At 42.2% G+C, this 17,465-nt stretch overlaps 1 protein-coding gene across 4 annotated transcripts; it reads left to right on the plus strand.

The window, feature by feature from the left end:
* Positions 1-4,118: 4,118 nt before the first annotated feature.
* Positions 4,119-17,226, plus strand: Zfp37 (ZFP37 zinc finger protein). Of its 4 annotated transcripts, none has more exons than XM_036180028.1 (4): positions 4,119-4,314; positions 7,289-7,370; positions 8,022-8,150; positions 14,835-17,226. In XM_036180028.1, exons 1-4 carry the CDS (start codon positions 4,186-4,188, stop codon positions 16,385-16,387), a joined length of 1,893 nt encoding a protein of 630 aa, XP_036035921.1. In that variant the 5' UTR covers positions 4,119-4,185; the 3' UTR covers positions 16,388-17,226. The 4 variants fall into 4 exon arrangements, with proteins under 4 accessions (XP_036035921.1, XP_036035923.1, XP_036035924.1 ...); XM_036180030.1 differs by lacking the exon at positions 4,119-4,314 and adding an exon at positions 4,365-4,385; XM_036180031.1 differs by lacking the exon at positions 4,119-4,314 and adding an exon at positions 4,413-4,735.
* The last annotated feature ends 239 nt before the right edge of the window (positions 17,227-17,465 follow it).

Consider the following 17,465-nt stretch of genomic DNA (forward strand, 5'->3'; position numbering starts at 1 on the left):
CATTGTAGGCCTCTGCCTTCTTATGTCTTCAGGAAGTATTCCCTCTGGTCCAGCCTGTATCCTAGTTGTTTCTTGAAAGGATACTGGGCATATCATGTTAGAATTCACCCTAAAGACCTCATCTTACCATAATTACATGAAATCACACTCTCAGGCACTGTGGGTAAAGTTTTCAATGCATGTATTTTTGGTGGGCATAGTTTATCTCATATAAGGTCACACCATACCTTCCCCCCACACACTCTAAAGTAAATCTTAAAAATTAAAAACAGTATCAAAAGAAATGCTAAAAATCAGATTATTATATGTGCCTATGCAGATGATATGGCGATCCCTGGCTTTATCCTTCATAATTCACCTGATAAACATCATTGTGAGTTGGAGAACTGGTTTTCTGAAGGGAACTGGCTTTCAGTTTTGATGTTGTCACTTTGATTTTATTTAGGTGCAAAAGAAATTTAAATAGTTTTTGAATGGCTACAGAGAATGGACTTACTTGAAATGGGTATTTTTTTTAATCTCCAATCTTCAAATACACTATAAATCTAGTGACACACATCTATCTATTGATTTATAATAAATCATTTTCTTGTGCAGAGAAGTCCCAATTTGTGTGACATTCAGTAGTAAATTACTGTGGCGCTCAGCTTAATTGCATGCAGTTATTCCATCCAATAGGCAATAAAATGTAACTAGACATATACAAACATGGAGGCGACTGGTCAAGCTCTACTGATAAACCAAGTAAGGACTGAAGAAGGGGCCCACTTGATTTAGCACTAGGGAGATTATAGGACAGACCCAGCCACCTGCTGTGATCTGTGTAATTACGAATGGGTATCTCTGCTAGGCTCATCCACAGATGACAGAGTAAGAATCTTAACTACACTTCCCAGCAGCCATCTGGACTCTGATGACAGTCAAGAAATTGGCAAAGGTTGATTTTATCTCACAGGTTTATGGGACTGGGAGGCAAGTGCAGCAAGGCGCAGGATTTCCCTCTACTGGCCAATCCCAGTCTCTGCATGCGTTTGCCCTTTGTGTATACATATTACACACATGTTGGTATGTATAATATGCAGCTAGTAGCTAGAGAGATAGAGCACAAAACTTGTACTCATTATAATCCTTTTTAAATATAGAAAAGTTGAGGCTGGAGAGATTGCTCATTGGTTAAGGGCACTTGATATCCTCGCCAAGGATTTGAGTTCAATTTCCAGCACCACATGTGATAGCTCACAACATCTATAAATCCAGTTCCAAAAGATCTGACATCGTCCTGTGACCTCCTCCGGCATCAATCATACATGAGGTGAACAGACACACATGCATCCCAAACACTTATACACATAAGATAAGTCTGAAAATTTGATACATAGACAAATTGGGGTTTGGAGAGATGGGTCAGTAGTTAGAGCAACAGGCTGTTCTTCCAGAGGACCTGAGTTAATTCCCAGCACCCACATGGTGGCTCACAACCATCTGCAACTCCAGTTCCAGAGGACCCAATTTTAATCCACTTTTAAATATTAACCTCATCTTTCATTACAAATGTTTCAAGCTTACAACCCAAAGCCTTGGGCACTATACTTTTAATCTTTGAGTTACATTCCTTTATTGTTGTTTTTTGGGTGCTGAGGGTTGACCCCAGGGTGTTATGATTGCTAACTCACCATTTACCACAAGAGAGCTATACTCCTATTTCTGAAGTTATATTCTTCTACTGAAGTTATTTTAGATAGTCTAGTTCCTTCTCCATAGGGATGTAATATAATTCTTACCTGATAATCATTCTCATTTTTTATAGTTTTATTATGGTAGAATTTAAACCTTTCCTTTTTATTTTGACAAAAATGGAGAAATGTTGTGGAATATTCCTTTACACTTTGTGAAGTTGTGTCACTGTTATTGGTTTAATAAAAAGCTAAACGGCCAATAGCTAGGCAGGAGGTATAGCAGGGACTTCTGGACAGAGAGAACTCTGGGAAGAAGAATGGCAGAGTCGCTAGCCAGAGGGTGGGGATGCAGGATGGGTGGTAGAGAGGAGAGGTAACCGAGCCACATTAAAAACAACAACAATGTAGATTAAAAGATATTGGTGTTATGGAATTTTTTTTTTTTACACTGTGAAATGTCATTCTGAGTGATTTAATAAAAAGATGAATGGCCAATAGCTAGGCAGGATTTGCAGGCACAGAGAATGCTGGGAAGAAGAAGGGCTGAGTCACCAGCTGTACGAAGAACAGGTAGCATGGGCATTACAAAGTACAGTTAACTGAGCCACATAAAAGAACATTGATTAAGGGTTGGGGATTTAACTCAGTAGTAGAGTGCTTGCCTAGCAAGCACAAGGCCCTGGGTTCAATCCTCAGCTCTGGCAAAACAAAACAAAAACAATAAAACAAAACAAAAAAAATTGATTAAAAGGTATGGTTTAATTTAAGTTATAAGAGCTAAAAACAATCCTAAGCTATTGGTTTTGCTTTCATAATTAATAAGAAGTCTCCATGTGGATATTTGGAATCTGGCATTCAGGACAGAGAAAGACTCACTACATATGAATTAATTTAAGTTATAAGAGCTGGTAGGACAAGCCTATGCTATGTCAAGCTTTCATAATTAATAATAGGTCTCCTTGTCATTATTTGTGAGCTGGCGGTTCGACAAGAAAATTCATTTACAGGTCACTCACCTATTCTGACCAGTGTGACCTGCACCTGAGCAGTGGAAGTCTGCCAGGGAGCTAGAGACTTCCCATTGTCTTAAATCCATGTCCGAGCAGTCTTCTTAGTGAGTTCCCCACAAGAGGCCCAAGAACAAGAGGATGAAACCAGTGCTGACAGGCAGACATTCCCCTTACTCCTTTGAGGCAAAGGTGCAAAACAGGGATTGATTTATTTATTTTAATTTGGGATTTAGCTTAATATAGAACACCTGCCTAGTAAGCAAGGCCCTAGGTTCTGTCTTCAGAAGGGAATGTCAGGAAGGATGGCAACATCTTAAATTTTTAGTCTTCTGAGAAGGCGCAGAGTGTAGAGACCTTTGTGGTGGCTAAGTTTGAAGAGCTGAATGAGATCCCAATCTCGCTGAAACTGACTCTAGAGCTTTGTTCTCTGACCTCCACAAAGCAGCTCTCTCTCTTTCTCTCCCTCTGCCCATACACATTAAATACATAAAAACAAAAAACAAAACAAAACAAAAAACATCCCTCTAGTCTATTTTGGCCTTTTGAGACAAATGCTTAGTGTAACCCAGGCTAACCCCAAGTTCTCTCTATAGACCAGGCTAGTCTTGAAAAGACTGTCGACCTCAGCCTCCTACGGACTGGGATTGCAGGCAGTCATCACACCCGTCCACCTTCAACTCAAACAGGCCTGTTTGAGTTCAGTAAAGAGAAACGATGTATTTGCAATAATCTCATCACGTCTGCCCCACCGCAAATTTAAACCGGGGAATAGAGGCTGTGTACAGTCTTGTTCTTTGCCCAGTACCGACAGAGCCAAGCACCTGATTGAACATATTTACAGATGGAAACTCTACACAAAAACTGTTGAGTGACCGCAATGAATATGTTAAGTGGTGCACTGAGAAGTCATTTTAACAGCTGTGAGAGTCTAGTGAAGTGTCTCCACCAAAGCTGGGCTCTCTTCGGAAGTGATGAGTTCACTAACTGACCCCCCACCCCCGCGCCCCTCGACTTTCTCCCTTTTTACAGTAATCCAAAGAAGGTATCCTACATCTCAGCTATAAATCAGCGTCACTAGTCAAGACTGCCTTTTCTAGTTTCTTTCACTGCAGGATTCGTCATCCTGCTTCCCGGGTCTGGGTCCTCCCCTCTCCGCACCCACCCCCACTTCACTACAGTTGGAAACTCCTTTGGAACAGCAATTCCAAGTTCTGTAACAGAACTCCCCAGATGAAACCTCCCTGCGCCTCCAGGGTTCCAGTTCTGGGGCTTGTGTCTCGCAACAGCTTCTCCCAGCACTTCCTGCCTGGGACATCTCCCACCTCTGGGCCCCCGGAATAACCAGTAGCCCGCCCTGCCAGGACAGTGATCACAGAGGCGCCTGCGCCTCCGCTGTACGGCAGAGTCCATGCCACGATGGCCGCGCCCACGAGCAATCTCCGCAGGGCGCCGCCATCGAAGCCGCGGGACCCTCTGAAGCGACTCTCTGGGTGGCCGCCATGTCGGCCTCTGACTCCAACCAGGTCCTGACAAAGCCAGAGGCGGTGGGCCGGAGGAGTGCAGGAACAGCCGACAAAGCCAGGCGTCCGAGGGACATGGCTGCATCTGAGCCCGAGGACAGCGATGCGGTGAGGGCCGTAAGGGTTTTGGGGCGGTTTGGTGGTCAGTGATTGGAGGGTGACGGGAGTCTGAAAACAAGGTTTGAGAATTTGTGGCGTCGCTGTTGAATACTCTTTTGGGAGGCCGGTGTTCTGAGGCATCTAAGTATTAGGGTATTATGGTCACATAGAGTATTAGGTATACGGGTATAATACTCGTGGTATTAGAGGCATTAGTCGGGGATTGCTGTAGTTTTAAGACATCGGTGTTTTGACGGATCTGCCTAGTGATGCTTGGGGGCGGGGAGGCGTCTGTAACTGTCCCTGACAGAGGTTGAGTCCGGGTCTGGAAAGCTAGCAAGATCAGAAATGGGGGCTTTGTGATGTATCTGAGATGGGGAAGCCCTATAAAAGGATTAGTATTTAGACTGTATGGGAACAGTCATTACAGGTAACTGGGGATTGCAGGCTGTGGACTGTCAGAGGGGCAGTGTTGAGATTTGGAGAATTGGGCCTTTTGGAATATGTGGGGTTCAGAGGTTGGGGCCTTAGGGTTGGGGATGGTGGTATTTCTAGAAGTCCGATCAGCAGTGTCTTTCAGATTCAGTGTTTTGTGTGCTATGATGGGTATTTGGGAGCCTGGAAGCTAAGGGGAGAATGATAGTTGGTGGAATATGAGCAGTATCATATTGACATGCCTATGGGGATGAAGGTTTGTCGTCTGGGGAGAAAAGGTACCAGGAGTCCTAACTGTCTCATTAGCGATGGGGTTATTGGTAGGAATTATTAATAATTATGAAAAGTCCTTTATGATTCTATGATTAGGATTCTGAGGTCAAGGTTTTATGAGGTTGCTGGGCTTAATGATAAGATTCTGTGAGGAGGTCACTAACTGGAGTTCAATGGAGGTTATTGATTGTTCTGTGAAGAATGGTAATTGGGAATGTCTATTTGTAGAGGAGGTGTGTGGCTGAGGAATATTTGGGTGTCAATGGATAGAAAACTGTAGAACAGACTGTAAGATGAGCATCTATTTTATGTCAGAGAATGTCTTAAGTAGCAACACACAGAGCCAGCCTGTCTTTTAATGTCTTAAATTCTAGAAACAGGAAAGAGACAACAGGAATGTTTATGAATGTTAAGTAATACAGTTTCCAGGCAATAGTAACTGCTAGGAAGAAAGTAAGTGAGGACAATGTGGTAGATCAGGAATGTGAGTTTTTCGAGTTAATCTTTTGAAGAAATGGTAGTTGATTTGAACACAAATCATGACAGGCTGTGGCTAATGAATGCATGGATCCAAAGAGTGTTCAAAAAAGAAAGAATGCCAATTGCTAAAGGCTGGAGATAGGAATTAAGTTCTTTCATACTAAAAAAAGAGAAAAAGAAGGAATTATGTGGTTGGAACACACTCACTCACACACAGACACTGACACACACACACACACACACACACACACACACAGACATATACAGGAAGAGTAGAAAAACATGAAATCAGTGGTGGAAGGTATTAGATCATGTAAGATTATATTGGCTAGTGTGGATTTGGATTTTATTCTAATTTCAATGAGAAATCACTGGATTTAAGCAAGAAAGGAATTTGATCTCATCAATACATCAAAAAGATCATCATGGCCACTCTATGGAAGATGAGTTTAGAAGCTACAGTAGTTATCAGAAGGTCAGAAGTTTATTGTGACAATCAAAGGCAAGAGAGCATGGAGACAATTTGGACTTTCACTGGAAAAACGAAATCACATTCAGAGTACATAGGGATGTAAGCTAATAGGATGTATTGGTGAATTAATATGGACAATGGGATTGAAATCTAGAGTTTTGACTTTAGGAACTGGAGTGTACGATTTTTGTATATATCAGCAGATGCTCTCTGTATAACCAAGTTCCTAGCAAACTCCTTGAACACTGAGTGTCTTTGGACCTTTGCTGGAACTTTCCAACACATTTCACATGTGTTGCCAAAACTTGTTTCTGGAGGAAACAAGCATGTTCTATGTGACTCTAATTGGAAAGGACTCTTGGATACTGTGTTCACTTTCATCCTGAACTCATCCCTTAATGGTTCACTGATTTGCCCTGTGTCCTTTAGCTATCTATAATGAACCATGGCTGTGACTATAGTTACATGCTGAATCTTGTCATTCTTCCTATTGAATCACTGAGCCATATAAGAATGTATTAAAAGCTGGTGAGTCTGTAAACAAAATTGAGCCAGTGAAAGTGATTAAGAAATGGAAGAAGCAATCATTTCTGTCCATCATTAGATCCTAAGGTACATAAGCCATGGAGAAGAATTAAAGGTAGCCTTTGCTTGAGATCACTGCAGGGCAGCAGGATCCTTGGGAGATGGGTGGATTTATTTAAAGTGAACAGATGAGGAGAGGTTAGAGCTGGAGTTTGATGACAAGGATTAGGGTTTCTGTGGTGGCCACTGTCAAAGAGTTCTGTTGGTGCCACGGATTGGAGGGTAATCAGATTAGAGATTTGGGGGCTTCTGGGAGGTAGAGATCAGTGTGTGGGCCTCCAGGATTGAGGAACCCGTGAGGTAAGTGCCTGGGAGGATCTGCCAGTGTTTGGTGATGGAGTTGTTGGCATCAGTCATTTTAGAATTACTCAAAAGATTAAGGAGATTTGGAGATTTGGAGGGCAGAGGCAATTAGTGTTGGGGGTTATTGAGAGTGCAGACTGGAAGCCTGTGAGGTAGAGATTAGCGACATATCAGAGCCACATATTGCTGATCTGTGAGGGTGAGGAATTATCTTTAAATGGTGGGCAAGCATGTTTTAGGAAATGGTTGCCGGGACGGGAAAACTCCACCTATAATGTTGAAATGTACATGGTGGTCAATAGTGGAGAGTTGAGGTAAAAACAAATTCCGTTGTTTAAATCACTCCTGAATGTAGAGAATTAAATACTAGACTGAATAGGAGTATGATAGGAATCAGTACCACTCAAAGATGTGTCTGTGGCTTTTACTCATAAGGAATGGGAGCCCCTGGAATCTGCACAGAGGAACTTGTACAATAAAACGATGCCAGAGAACCGTAGCAATCCAGCCTCAATGGGTAAGGATGATCCTCACCACTCAGAACATGCTCTCTGCAATCACTTCTGCCTCAGGTCTCTGATGAATTTTGTTGTTGTTGCTGCTGGTGGTGGTGGTGCTGCTGGTGGTGGAGGTGGTGGTGGTGGTGGTGGAGGTGGTGGTGGTGGTGGTGGTGGTGGTGGTGGTGGTGCTGGTGGTGGTAGAGGTGGTGGTGGTGGTGGTGGTGGTGGTGGTGGTGGTGGTGCTGGTGCTGGTGGTGGTGGTGGTGGTGGTGGTGGTGGTGGTGGTGGTGGTGGTGGTGGTGGTGGTGGTGGTGGTGGTGGTGGTGGTGGTGGTGGTCCTGGTGGTGGTGGTGGTGGTGGTAGTCCTGGTAGTGATGGTGGTGGTGGTGGTGGTGGTGGTGGTGGTCCTGGTGGTCCTGGTGGTCCTGGTGGTGGTGGTGGTAAGTCAGGGAGTTTCAATCCCTTTTCGGTACTAGGAAGGACACCTGTGTCATTGCCTTCGAAAGGGAAGGTCTTATACTCAGTTGAGGTACATGGGTATCCCTATTGTGAAACATTAGAAGCCATATATGTTCATTAGCCTTGAAAGGCCTTTAAGTGCAAACATCAGGGCTTGATTTCTAAGATGGTTGGTCCAACACTCAGTTTCTACCATTTTTTACGAGTAGGAAATCAAGATCCCAAAGAAGGCATGATCTCTAAGTTGGGAAAAAAGCGATCATTGGAAGACATGAAAACAACCAGCCCAAGTAGTGTGAACAAAACAGCACAGTCCAAGAAAGCAGGAGCCAATGCAAGTAAGTTTTTAGTTTCTTGGAGGTAACTTTGGGATTCTTCAAAGAATAATTTGTAAGTTTTTATTAGGGCTGGAGATGCAGCTCAGTATAGAGAGTGCTTACTCACATGTGCAAGGAACTAGATTTAATCCTCAATATGAAAAAAACATTTTTTTTCCCTAAAAGTCCCAGATTCTCTTTTCTTAACCAGGAAATAGTAGAAAAATACCAGAATCTCTCAGGAGAAAAAGAATTCAAACTACAGATGTTTTCTTACTTTGGAAATTCTAATATCTTCTCTTTCTGTGAACTTGTGCACATGAGAGGCTTATGACAAGCTCTTATTTTATGGAAAAGAAAAAAAAAGAGTGAGTGGAGCCTCTTAATAACTCCTAAAATCACTGCTTGGATATAGTTGCTATCCAATTCAGCTCACTTTCAAATGGCTAGAACAAGCCACCTGGTTCAGAGGGGTAGGCATGCATAACCTCTCCATGCTAATGGAGAGTCGCAGGGGCATGATCTTCCATAAAGAGCTGAGCGATGTACAATCTGTCACCGTTCTGACTGTGATGGGGGAAAAGCTGAAAACCGGTTACTGAGCCCGCAGTAACCGATTCCTTTACTTCGTCTCTCTCCCTGCCTATGTGCCCATTGCTTAGCTTTCAGAAGACTCTATCTTCCTCCCAATCGCATTCCTGTTTACCATATGTAAAAAGGAATGGTCTCTTTATATCCTCAGTTTTCTTTCTGCCCTCTACCCACACACCAATTGCCTAATGTATTACATTTTCTCCTGATGAATTCAGACATTCTTAGATCAGTTTTCTTTTTCTGTCTCTGGAAACGATGCCCTGCTCCTCATGGTTTTGTGTTTGTCCTTTAACTACAAACTCCCGGTACCTGTAAGACATCATCACATCTGTCCATTAGTCCTTAATCCCCAGGATGATTTGAATGAGCCGTCCCCCATAGTCTCAGGCATTTGAATGCTAGGTCCCCAGTTGGTAGTGCTGTTTGGGGAGACTTGGGAGGTGTGGCTTGTTTCCTGCTTGCAGTTCAAGAGGTGAGCTCTCACCTCCTTGCTCCACGCCTGTCCCTCCCTGCCATGTCTCCCTCCGTGACAGTCTCTTATCTCTCTAAAGCTGACCTGTTGCCTTGGACATGGTGTTTTAATCACAGCAATAGGAAAGTAATAGGATTGATATAGTCAACTGCACACCCTCTAGTGCAGATGTGCTCTGATTAACCTTAAGTTCTTGCCTTGTCACGAGCTTCCTTTACTTTGCTGATGGTCCCTTAAGGTCATGTCTCCATGTGTTCTGTTCCTCTACTGCATTGCTTTTAAACAGACACGCATTGTGTAAATACAAGCTTCTTTTCTACAGTGGCATCTTCTCAATGGGCATCTCCAAGGCCTCTGTCGTACCCTCTTATTGGAACAGTTTGTGGAGAAGTCTTTCCCTAGGAGTCGGACAGGGAGTTCCGTCTTCGTTAGTTGAGCCCCCCTTCTCTGTTTTGGTCTGACTTTAGCCCTGGGTTCCAAGATCCTCTTGTCAAGTCCCATTTTTTTTTTCTTAGCTGTCACTGCTATTACACAAGTCCGTTTTATCTTATCCCTAAGTCCAGTTCTCAGGAAGACTTAATGAGTCCACTTTTTAAAAATTCATCTTATATGCTATTGATAAACAGTACATATTTGCCAGGACTAGTGAGCTCCATGCTTAAGTTTCTGAAGTTACATTTGATTTCTCTTAAAAGTCAGGTTCTGTTGCTGTCTCAAATCAAGAAAATGATTTTTGCTGGGTGGTGCATGCCTTTAATCTCAGTACTTAGGAGGCAGAGGCAGGCAGATCTATATGAGAAAGAGGCCAGCCTGATCTACAGAGTGAGTTCCAGGTCAGCCAGGGCTCACAAAGAAGCCCTGTTTTGAAAAACTGAAAAAAAAGAAAGAAATAAAAAAGAAAGAGACAAAAGAAGAAAGAAAGAGACAAAGAAAGAGACAGAAAGGGGGAAGAAAGAGAGAAAATGATCTCAGCTGTAATGAATTACTCTATCTCACACCCAAATCTGCCCAAGTATGATCTTATTCCATACCAGGACTGTAATCTTCATTGTCTTCATGCTTTCTCTTTTGGGGGAGTGGATATCAGTGTGACAGCTCAATCCATCACGGTAACAAGTATGTTATGGGGCTAGGGAGATAGCTTAGTTTGTAAAGTGCTGCCCACACAAGCAGAAACACTTGAGTTCAGATCCTCAACCCTCATGTAAAAAGCTGTGCTTGGCAGTACACACCTGTAATCCTAGCACCAAGGAGTGGGAGAACGAAGCCCTGGGACTCACTGGCCAGCATGTCTAACCAATTGGTGAGCTCTGGGTTCAGTGAGGGACCTTGCTGCAAAAATAAATTAAAACAAACAAACAAATAAATAAGATGAAAAGAAAATAATCCAGGAATAGCTTGATGTCAAACTGGCCTCCATATGCTCAGGCACAAATGTCTGTGTACACATATACAAATGAACATGTACACATACAGGTAGAATTTGTTTTAATGTTACATGTCAAGTGGATAGGTGTAAGTCTTGATCACTTCCTTTCAAGAAGGAAATTTGTCTCTGCCCCATCATCACTGGATATCAGGAGACTTGGCATGCTACCTGGAGGGTCCTATTTATCTCTTTATCCCAGGGTGCTGAATCTCTTGCGAGTCCCTGGATGAACTCTGGGCTCCTACTATGTCTAACTTCCACCAAACTTGTCTCTGTCTCTTGAGATGGGTCTCTATTATGTAGTCCTGGCTGGCCTGGAACTCACAGAGATCCACCTGCCTCTGTGTCATGAGTGCTTAGATTAAAGGTGTGTGCCACCACACCCTACCAGAAAGCAAGTCTCTTAAATGCCCTCCATAAAAGAGAGAATTTCAGCCATTGGTTCAGACACTCTTATTTTCTCCATATAAAACTCTTTTTATCAGTGATGTGACTATTCACTCTTCTGTATGTTTTTCTCTTTAAGTGTTTAAAATTCTTACTTTTGATGATTTCCCTGATCCATTTCTATGCAGAGAGCCAGTGTGTGGGGGTGGGGAGGTAGTCTTAGCAAAGAGGAGCACTGTTTGAAGAAGATTTCTCTAACTAAACATAATTGTGGAATATGCAGGTGAAAGAATGTAAGCAACTACTTAGACCTGGAAATACATTTTAAATTGATAATTGGCTGTTAGATTGATGACAGGAACCAAAGGTATGTATGTTCTCAAAAGCAAACTTGAAAACGAATGGGTGTATACTGTAAACCCAGATGGTAAAAAGTGTTTCCCAAGCTAATTACTAGGAATTTCATGGCTTTGGAAAGGCATCAGGGAACTTAGAGGAACTATGGAGTGCTATGGAACAATCCTTTTCTACACTATGAATATGTTTTACTCTCATTGGTTATTAAAAAGCTGACAGATCAGTAGCTGGGCAAGAAGTTAGGTAGAAAAGCCAAACTGAGAATGACGGGAAGAAGAAGAGCAGAGTTAGAGACGCCAGCCAGCTGCCAAGCAAGCAGGCCATGTCAAAAATGAGGTAACAAGCCATGAGCCATGTGGCAAAGCATAAATAGAAATATGGGTTAATTTAAGTGTAGAGTTAGCTAGTAACAAGCCTGAGCCATTGGATGGGCATTTATAATTCATATTCAGCCTCTGAGTTGGTTTTTTGGGTCTAGGTGGTCAGAAATGGAAATATCCATTACAATGGAGCTGTTGGCTGTTTAGTAAGGATGTCCTTGTTACATTGCTTATGGATGGGAACAGTGGAACATCTTTCCCGGCTTATTGTCTCTTAAGTTCTCCTTGGCAAACATATTCTCTATTTTAGTTTGTTTTAGCTAGCCTTAGTAAATAGAGGTGTTTATTGAAGAGGCATGAGTGTATCTCTTGATAACCTAAAGGCAGAGACTTTAGCCAGACTCCATTGGAAACAAGAATTGGCAACTTGGGGGTCATAGGAATTGAAATTATGCACACTGTCTTCTTGAAGACAAACATTCATACATTTCTACTTCTTTCTGTGTGTGAAAGCTTCATTCTTTGTATTGAAGAGCTCTTTATTTCATAGGGTATGTGTGACTTTCATAGTACTTGCATTATGTTGAAAGACCCCCCAGGCACCCCTATAGTAATGCTATGTTTGCAAGGCTTATAAGGGAACAAAAGACAGTTCCAGGAAATAGAATGGCCCCACCGCAGCCCAGATAGCCGATAAGAAATGTTGCTCAACCCTATGATTAATACTGATTGTTCTCAGCCAGACCATCGTCAATGCCCTGTTGTGAAAACCCCCTAAGAGTCATTAGAAATTCCCCAGCTTGTGAGGCACGTAGGGGAACAAAGGAATTCAGCTAGAAGGCAAAAGCGTAGAGATAAGCAGGATGTCAGGGGCAGACTGCCTGGCGTCAGTGCGGGAGGGCCAGAGCAGCTGGAATTCTAGATAGGGGTTGAGTCAACACACATATCTGGTTACCAAGGGAAAAACCCACACACCGCCCTGAGCCTGAATTCACGCCCCATTTGATTTATGCTCATATATTTGCGCCTTGTGTAAATTATCCAATTAGAACCCTTTGACTATTCGCGCCTCACTTTGAATTGTCCAATCAGAGCTTTGTCCAATTAGAACCCTTTGACTATTCGCGCCTCACTTTGAATTGTCCAATCAGAGCTTTGTCCAATTAGAACCCTTTGACTATTCGCGCCTCACTTGAATTGTCCAATCAGAGCTTTGTAACCATTCGCGCCTTGTTTAAATTATCCAATCAGAACCCTTTGACTAATGCTTTCCCGAGCTTCTTGCTATAAAAACCCATCTCACCAACCCAGGGCGCGCAAGTTTTCCGAGAGACTTGGTTGCCCCAGGTACCTGTGTTTAAATAAACCTCGTGCTGTTGCATCTGATCCGTGGTCGCTGCGTGCTCCTTGAGCCGGGGGTCTCTCCTGAGGGGAGACCTCTCCGGGGGTCTTTCAATGTCATCTTAAATTTAACCACAAGATGTCATTGTTTTTCTCTGCTGAGTAGTACTCCATTATGTATATGTACCATATTTTCTTTATCCATTCTTCAGTTGAAGGGCATCTAGGTTGTTTCCAGGTTCTGGCTATTACAAACAAAGCTGATATGAACATAGCTGAGCAAATGCCCTTGTGGTATGATTGAGCATTCCTTGGGTATATGCCCAAGAGTTCTACAGCTGGGTCTTGGGGGAGATGGATTCCCAATTTTTTAAGGAAGTGCCATATTGATTTCCAAAGTGGCTGTACAAGCTTGCATTCCCACCAGCAAGGAGGAGAGTTCCCCTTGCTCCACATCCTCTCCAGCATAAGCTGTCTTCTGTGTTTTTGATCTTAGCCACTCTGACAGGTGTAAGGTGGTATCTCAGAGTCGTTTTGATTTGCATTTCCCGGATAATTAGGGATATTGGTCAATTCCTTAAATGTCTTTCAGCCATTTGAACTTCCTCTGTGGAGAATTCTCTGTTTAGTTGTATAGCCCATTTCTTAATTGGACTGTTGGGCATTTTGATGTCTAATTTCTTGAGTTCTTTATATATTCTGGATATCAGCCCTCTGTCAGATGTGGGGTTGGTGAAGACCTTTTCCCATTCTGTAGGCTGTCGCTTTGTCTTGTTGACCGTGTCCTTTGCTCTACAAAAGCTTCTCAGTTTCAACAGGTCCCATTGATTGATTGTTTCTCTCAGTGTCTGTGCTACTGGTGTTATATTTAGAAAGTGATCTCTAGTGCCAATGTATTCAAGACTACTTCCTGCTTTCTCTTCTATCAGGTTCAGAGTAACTGGATTTATGTTGAGGTCTTTGATCCATTTGGACTTAAGTTTTATGCATGGTGACAGATATGGATCTATTTGCAGCCTTCTACACATTGACATCCAGTTATGCCAGCACCATTTGTTGAAGATGCTTTCTTTTTTCCATTGTACATTTTTGGCTTCTTTGTCAAAAATTATATGTTCATAGGTGTGTGGGTTAATGTCAGGGTCTTCAATTCGATTCCATTGGTCCACATGTCAGTTAAAAAAAATTTTTAAAAAAATTTAACCACAAGGGGGAGACTAGTAATGCCTTGCTGTGTAGCTCAAGCTGACCCCAACCTTTTGAAAACCCTCCTGTTTCAGCCTCCTGAGTACTGGGCTTAATAGGCATGTGCCACCACACCTGGTATTGGCATCTTTCAACTTAATGCATTCCTTGTTCAGAGCTCCCATGTCTATTTTACCTTCTATTCCAGGTTACAAGACCCTATTTCTTGCTGCTTCTTTTTTTTCAAGGCAGGGTTTCTCTGTGTAACAGCCCTGGCTATCCTGGAACTCACTCTGTAGACTAGGCTGGCCTCAAACTCACAGAGACCCACCTGCCTCTGCCTCCCAAGTTCTGGGATTAAAGGTGTGCACCACCACCGCCCAGCTAAGATTCTATTTCTAAGCAGGCAGATTTTGTCCTAATGACTACTATCAGTCTTCTTTCCCCTGGTTTTCCTACAGCTTTCTCTCCCTCAAGCAGATAGGGACACTCATTCTTGATGCTTATTTCACATTGGCATGTTAGCGTTGAGTACACAGGGCATCTCTTTATGAAACTTAGAAAGAATTTCAGTGGGAGTGCAAAAATTTACAAGAATGTCTCATTAAATTGTATTTTAGAAGTCCAACAAGATGATGAGCAGATAGAGGAAAAGCAGAAATCTCAAGGCAAATTCATTAAGGAAGCTACATTCAAGAAGAAAAGTTCAACTAATAAGAAAAGCAATGAGTGTGCTTCGTCGGAGACAAAAAATGCCAGTAAAAAACATGTTACTTCCAAAAAAAGGCTTCTGAAACCTGATTCTCATGGGAAGAACTTGAAGCAGAATTTAGACTTCCCTGGTCAGGTTGAAAACGCTACAAGAAACAAACTTGATAAAGCTAAAGAGCACAGGAAATCATCCAGCCCTGCCATATCTGAAACAAAGAAAGATAAGATTCCAGCTGGAAAGAAATGTGAGAAAGGACCCAACAGTAAGTCACCTGGTAAAGATGACCGAAATCCAGCTGGCAAGAGATATGAGAAAGTGTGCCACCGTAGCTCACCCAACACTAAAGAAGACAAAATCCAGACTAGAGAGAAACAGAAATCACCTAGCCGTAGCAGTTCATCTACTGTGTCTGACAAAGCTCCAGCTTCTGGGAAACCTTATGAATGCAATCAGTGTGGGAAGGTCCTCAGCCATAAACAAGGACTCCTTGACCATCAAAGAACTCACACCGGGGAGAAACCATATGAATGTAATGAGTGTGGCATAGCTTTTAGCCAAAAGTCCCACCTTGTTGTACATCAGAGAACTCACACTGGAGAAAAACCATATGAGTGTGTTCAGTGTGGCAAAGCTCATGGTCATAAACACGCCCTCACTGACCATCTAAGAATTCATACTGGAGAAAAGCCCTATGAATGTAATGAATGTGGGAAAACCTTTAGACACAGCTCAAACCTTATGCAACATGTAAGATCTCACACAGGTGAGAAGCCTTATGAGTGTAAGGAATGTGGCAAATCCTTTAGATATAATTCATCTCTTACTGAACATGTGAGAACGCACACAGGTGAAATACCATATGAATGTAGTGAATGTGGCAAAGCTTTTAAGTATAGTTCATCCCTGACTAAACACATGCGAATTCATACTGGTGAGAAACCATTTGAATGTAATGAATGTGGGAAAACTTTTAGCAAAAAGTCGCACCTGGTTATACATCAAAGAACTCATACAAAAGAAAAACCTTATAAATGTAATGAGTGTGGAAAAGCCTTTGGACATAGTTCATCTCTTACTTATCATATGAGGACTCATACAGGCGATTGTCCCTTTGAATGTAATCAGTGTGGTAAAGCGTTTAAGCAAATTGAAGGCCTTACTCAACACCAGAGAGTTCATACTGGAGAGAAACCCTATGAATGTGCTGAATGTGGGAAAGCCTTCAGTCAGAAGTCCCACCTCATCGTACACCAGAGGACTCACACAGGGGAGAGACCCTTTGACTGTGCTGACTGTGGGAAAGCCTTCAGTGCGAAGTCCCAACTTGTTATACACCAGAGATCCCACACTGGAGAGAAACCCTATGAATGTGATGAATGTGGGAAAGCCTTCAAACAAAATGCCTCTCTTACCAAACATATGAAAGTTCACTCAGAAGAGCACTCTCATGAGGAAAATTAATGTAGGAAATCTGACAACTGACCGGTTTGGTCTTGTTTAACCCTAAAAGATGTTCTCAACTTGATGAATGTTTGAAATCTTTTTTTAGGAAATCACTACTTGTTATACATGAGAGCATTTGAATACGATCTTTACATAAGAGAAATGGATGGTAATAAAATTTCAACTTCATCCTAAACCTTTACAGAAATGCTGTATTTTTACACTTGTTATAAATTATCTCCATATTTAGAATAAAATATGAAACTTTTAAAATTGTGAATAAGGATCTGGGGAGATAGTTTAATCAGTAAAATGTGTCCCAAACAAGTTTGAGGACCTGAATTTCATCCCTAGGATCCATGTAAAAAACTAGATGTGATGGTATGTGCTTACAGTTTTAGAATTGGGAAAGTTGAGACCGGAGAGGAGTTTCTGGGACCAGCTGACCAGCCAGACTAGCCTAATTTGCAAGCCCTAGGTCACAGGATGAGAGACTCTTTTAAAAACAAGGTACAGTGCTCCTGAGGAACAGTACTTAAGGTTGACATTTGGTTTGTACATGTACACACACACACACACACACACACACATGGAAATATTATAGCAACAAATGAACAGTAAAATATGCCAACAATTCATGAACTCTTTGGGTGTTGTGTACTTAAGAACCACAATTAGTATTTAATTTGCATTTATGCTTATTGCATACTTACTGCCTTTTGTAAAAAAAAAAAAAAAAGTGTAGTCATCCAATCTGGTATCATCTAGCTTTCTTTGTTAATGTTTATGTTAGCTCTGAATCAGTAGAAAACTTTCTGTTGTTTTGTTTTTTTGAGACAGCATCTTACCATGTATCCCTGGCTAGCCTGGAACTTGCTATGTAGACCAGGCTTGCCTTGAACTAACAGAGATGTGCCTATCTCTGCCTCTCACTTGCTGGGATTAAAGGTTTAAATAGAAAGCTTTAAGGGGTTTTGTCTAGATGTTGTTAAAAGATTAAGAAGAAGTGGGGGGAAAAGCTGTGCTGGTAGAGAATGATACTCGTTAAGTACAGGAAAGTAGTTTGTAGAACAGTGTATGTTCTCATTGTGGAAAA

Source organism: Onychomys torridus, chromosome 2, assembly GCF_903995425.1.
Source record: "Onychomys torridus chromosome 2, mOncTor1.1, whole genome shotgun sequence".
NCBI lineage: Eukaryota > Metazoa > Chordata > Mammalia > Rodentia > Cricetidae > Onychomys > Onychomys torridus.